General features: G+C 46.9%; 1 protein-coding gene across 1 annotated transcript; it reads left to right on the forward strand.

The window, feature by feature from the left end:
- Nucleotides 1–279: 279 nt before the first annotated feature.
- LOC135366560 (speckle-type POZ protein-like) lies at nt 280–1,266 on the forward strand. Its single transcript, XM_064599349.1, has one exon. The coding sequence runs from the start codon at nt 280–282 to the stop codon at nt 1,264–1,266; it is 987 nt and encodes a 328-aa protein (XP_064455419.1).
- The last annotated feature ends 3,045 nt before the right edge of the window (nt 1,267–4,311 follow it).

Genomic DNA, 4,311 nt, shown 5'->3' on the forward strand with positions numbered 1-4,311 from the left:
CTTCTGGCCTTACTAGGGTCCCAAAAGTGCGTTACAGCGCATTGACACCGTCGGAACCATTACATTCGTGGCTCTCTCCGCGATATCATCATATCATATCTGATACCACGCCATCGTGGCGCCGCCACCGCCTTCGACAGCGTCACGTGACAGGGCTACGGTCCCGAACGAAAGAGGTAGTTACGATCGCTGTTCAGTCAGCAGCCTCGTTGGCGTTCGGAAAGTTACAGTGTGGTGCGTAGGTTTCTGTGGTTTCGTACGACTGATCAACATTCGAAAATGGCAAGCTTCGAGAATAACAGCAGCCATCATACTGAGTATTACATGGGCAATAAGGTGACAAAAGCAACGTGCAAGGGTACGTGGGTCATTGAGAACTTCAGTGTTCAATGCCACGAATGTATTGAAAGTGCAAAGTTGCAGGTTGGTGACAGTGAGTGGTGCTTTAAAATTCATGATAATCACGATAATATTACGCGACATTCTCATGCTACCACCGACCTATTACGTCTTGGAAATGATCCTATTGAAGCCAAGTGCGACTTTCGGTTCTTAAACGATGAAGAAACGAGGAGTATCGAAATTCGTCGCAATTCATCATCCTCTTCATACAAAATGGGGATGGAGACTACGGTAGCCGATGCATTTAACCGGTATTTATCTGATGACGTCCTCACGCTATGTTTCGAATTAACCACATACGAGACGTATCGGACCACCTTATGCTCTTCTATTGAGCATGAAGGGCCGACGATACAAGACGACCTTCGTCAACTGAAGATATCTAATGAGTCCTCTGACGTTGTTCTCGTTGCTCATGGCGGGAAGAAGATTCACGCGCACAAGCTAGTCCTAGCAATGCGGTCATCCGTCTTTCGGGCCATGTTCGCCAACGATATGAAAGAAAAGCGCGAGAGTGAAGTGACTCTGGAAGATACAGATGCCGCACTCGTAGAAGAGATGTTGACATTCATGTACACCGACTCAGCGCCGAATATTAAGAGCATGGCAACAGACCTTATCCTGATGGCGGACAAGTACGACCTGGGGAGACTCAGGCTGTTGTGCGAACGAGAACTTTCTTCGAATTTCAGCGTGGATACCGTCGTCGATGTGCTCCGTTTGGCTGACAAGTTAAACCTAACATATTTGCCAAATGCTGCTGTGATGTACATCAATTTGCACAGTAGCGACGTAAGGAAGACCAATGGCTGGAAAGCGATGGTTCAGGAGGAACCACGGCTCTTGGAACGTATATTCTGTTAACTGTGTTCACCGTGCTCAATAAGGGGAAATGGCTGTCATGTACGTACCTCATGGAACTGTTACATTACCCCGTGCTGTAATGTCGAATGTGAACGAAAATAAATGGGCAGCAAGCCGTTGCTCACACGATTGATTTAATGTTATCGAATGGATATTTTTCAACGGCGTAACGTGCGTGGGTCCCTGGGGGCGGAACGAGTATCGCACCCCCAAACACACGGCCCGTTCGTGCATCCATATACTGTACCCTATGTACTGTCATATACAGGATGTTTCCTTTTAATCTGAAACAAATTTTCGTAAAAAGGGGAGTTGCCTTAGGGCGGTTCTACTTTTGTCATTGGATTATTCGACGGGGCTTCTACTAGGAAACCAATTTTTTTCTCAATTAGGGGACTAATTAACAGATATTTTAATCAACTCTTTCTTTATTGACTTTAGGGAGCACATTGCAATTGCAATATTAAAGCCTGATCACCACATGATCCGCTCGAACCACTGATGGAGCGCTCAGTGCGTGCTATACCTACGTATTTCACTTCGGCCGCTCGCTGTAAACAGAAAGTGATCGTCAAAATCGACGTCACCGTCGCTGTTTTGGCGATCACTTAAGGTGCGCAACAGACGGCAGAGCTAAAATAATTAGGTCTGTGGCGCGCGCTGCGATTACTTTCGTGCTTCGTCAGTGGTTCAAGGGCATCGTGTGAAGACCAGGCTTTAATATTACAATTGCAATGTACTCCCCTAGTTTCAGGTTGGTGACAGTGAGTGGTGCTTTAAAGGTACTGTAAAGCAGTAGAGAAGCAAGATATGTTGGCGACGTGTCTTGAGACTCTGTTGCCTGTAAATCCCATATGTGGAACCATACGACCGACAACGCTCTCTAAATATTTTTAATTTGTCATGAAAAATCTGGCGTAGTACAGCGGTGCGACGCCTGGTGTCGAACAACCCCCTTTGCAGCGGGCAACACTGTCCAATATGTATTATGTATGCAGCATTATTTTGTCACGATTTTGTTCTTTTGGTGGCTATATTATTTCGTATCATATTTCCGTAGGAGTGCAGAAACAAGTATTTGTAAAATCCCGAGACTAGGGAACACGAAGGGACAGACACAACACGAAGTTTGTTCATCCGCAGATGTGGCTCGTTGTGTGGATTGCAGGGGCGGATTCTGTGGTGGATTGTTTGGTCGGGCCCAGTGTTATACGCATGCAATGTGGTTGCCGCCGTACTCGGCAGAGAGTACGGATCCCTTCCGAATACTATTACAGTGTTGCCCGTAATCTTTAATTTTAATTTTCTAATTAACTGCACCGCCTATTGGAATGAAATTTGCGCCGTTTTCATACTGATGGCTTGGACTATCGAATAGCCACGCTAAATTAAATTGGATCTCTGCTGCTTTACAGTACCTTTAACATTCATGATAATCACGATAATATTACGCGACATTCTGATGCTGCCATCGACCTATTACGTCTTGGAAATGATCCCATTGAAGCCAAGTGCGACTTTCGGTTCTTAAACGACGAAGAAACGAGGAGTATCGAAATTCGTCGCAATTCATCATCCTCTTCATACAACATGCGGATGGAGACTACGGTAGCCGATGCATTTAACCGGTATTTATCTGATGACGTCCTCACGCTATGTTTCGAATTAACCACATACAAGACGTATCGGACCACCTTATGCTCTTCTATTGAGCATGAAGGGCCGACGATACAAGACGACCTTCGTCAACTGAAAATATCTAATGAGTCCTCTGACGTTGTTCTCGTTGCTCATGGCGGGAAGAAGATTCACGCGTCATCCGTCTTTCGGGCCATGTTCGCCAACGATATGAAAGAAAAGCGCGGGAGTGAAGTGAATCTGGAAGATACAGATGCCGCACTCGTAGAAGAGATGTTGACATTCATGTACACCTTATCCTGATGGCGGACAAGTACGACTTTGGGAGACTCAGGCTGTTGTGCGAGCGAGAACTTTCTTCGAATTTCAGTGTGGATAGCGTCGTCGATGTGCTCCGGTGGGCCGACAAGTTGAATCGGGCACATTTGGCAGATGCTGCTGTGCGGTACATCAATTTGAACAGTAGCGACGTAAGGAAGACGGATAGCTGGAAAGTGATGGTTTAGGAGGAACCACAACTGGAACGTATCTACTGTGCTCTCCAAGGGGAAATGATTAACAGCTCGCCATAGCATATCTGTGTTTCATGGAACTATAACCTTTGCTACAAGCTGGAGCTATTACACTGCCTCATGCTGCAATGTCAGAACGTGCCATAAACGAAAATAAATGGGCAGCAAGTCGTTGCTCACACAGTTTGATTGTGTTACCGAATGGACATTGCATAATATTAGAACGGTGGTTCAATAAGCAACTTCTTATTGGCTGACAAAATATGAAAATGGGTATTCTGAGAAAGAATATTATTTTTTCTGCGCATAAGCCCTGGCCGCATCCAGCACACCAACGCTCTGCCCTCAAAGCCCTCTTTACCTTTCTGGATACCATAGGACTTGGATCCCTTTTGTGAAGGGGCTCATTGTTTCACTCCCCGCATCATCACCAGTAATGGGTGTAGTGTATTGACCGTGGCAATGAAACTCCCCATTCATCATCTCACAATAAAGTTGTTGTCTGCGCAGAACCCCCCCGCTTTTGGAAGCAGGTGCGCCGTCCTTTGGGAAGTGCCTGCAGAGAAGTCTCTCGGGCCGTTCGTGCACCGCTTCTTTCACATGTTCGTCGAACGCGTGCTTACGACCGCCAAGATCCTCCTTGATGGCCCCGCAGGGGGCACCGGCTTCGGCTGGTGTTTAGTGAGTGGCGCCACCACGGACCCCAGCCCCCAGTCCCAAGGTGTTATCCGTACCGTGCCGAGGGGATGTAAGGCGAAGCGTAGAAATCTTGAACGGTGGCGGTCGGGGCATTGGTTGAGCTCCGACCGATGGGTTTTCAAAACTCCGGGACCTTCCCGTATGTATGAGTATGAAGTACGGGCTACTTCTTGGAATACTCGTTTCAACAAACTTG

Source organism: Ornithodoros turicata, chromosome 1, assembly GCF_037126465.1.
Source record: "Ornithodoros turicata isolate Travis chromosome 1, ASM3712646v1, whole genome shotgun sequence".
NCBI lineage: Eukaryota > Metazoa > Arthropoda > Arachnida > Ixodida > Argasidae > Ornithodoros > Ornithodoros turicata.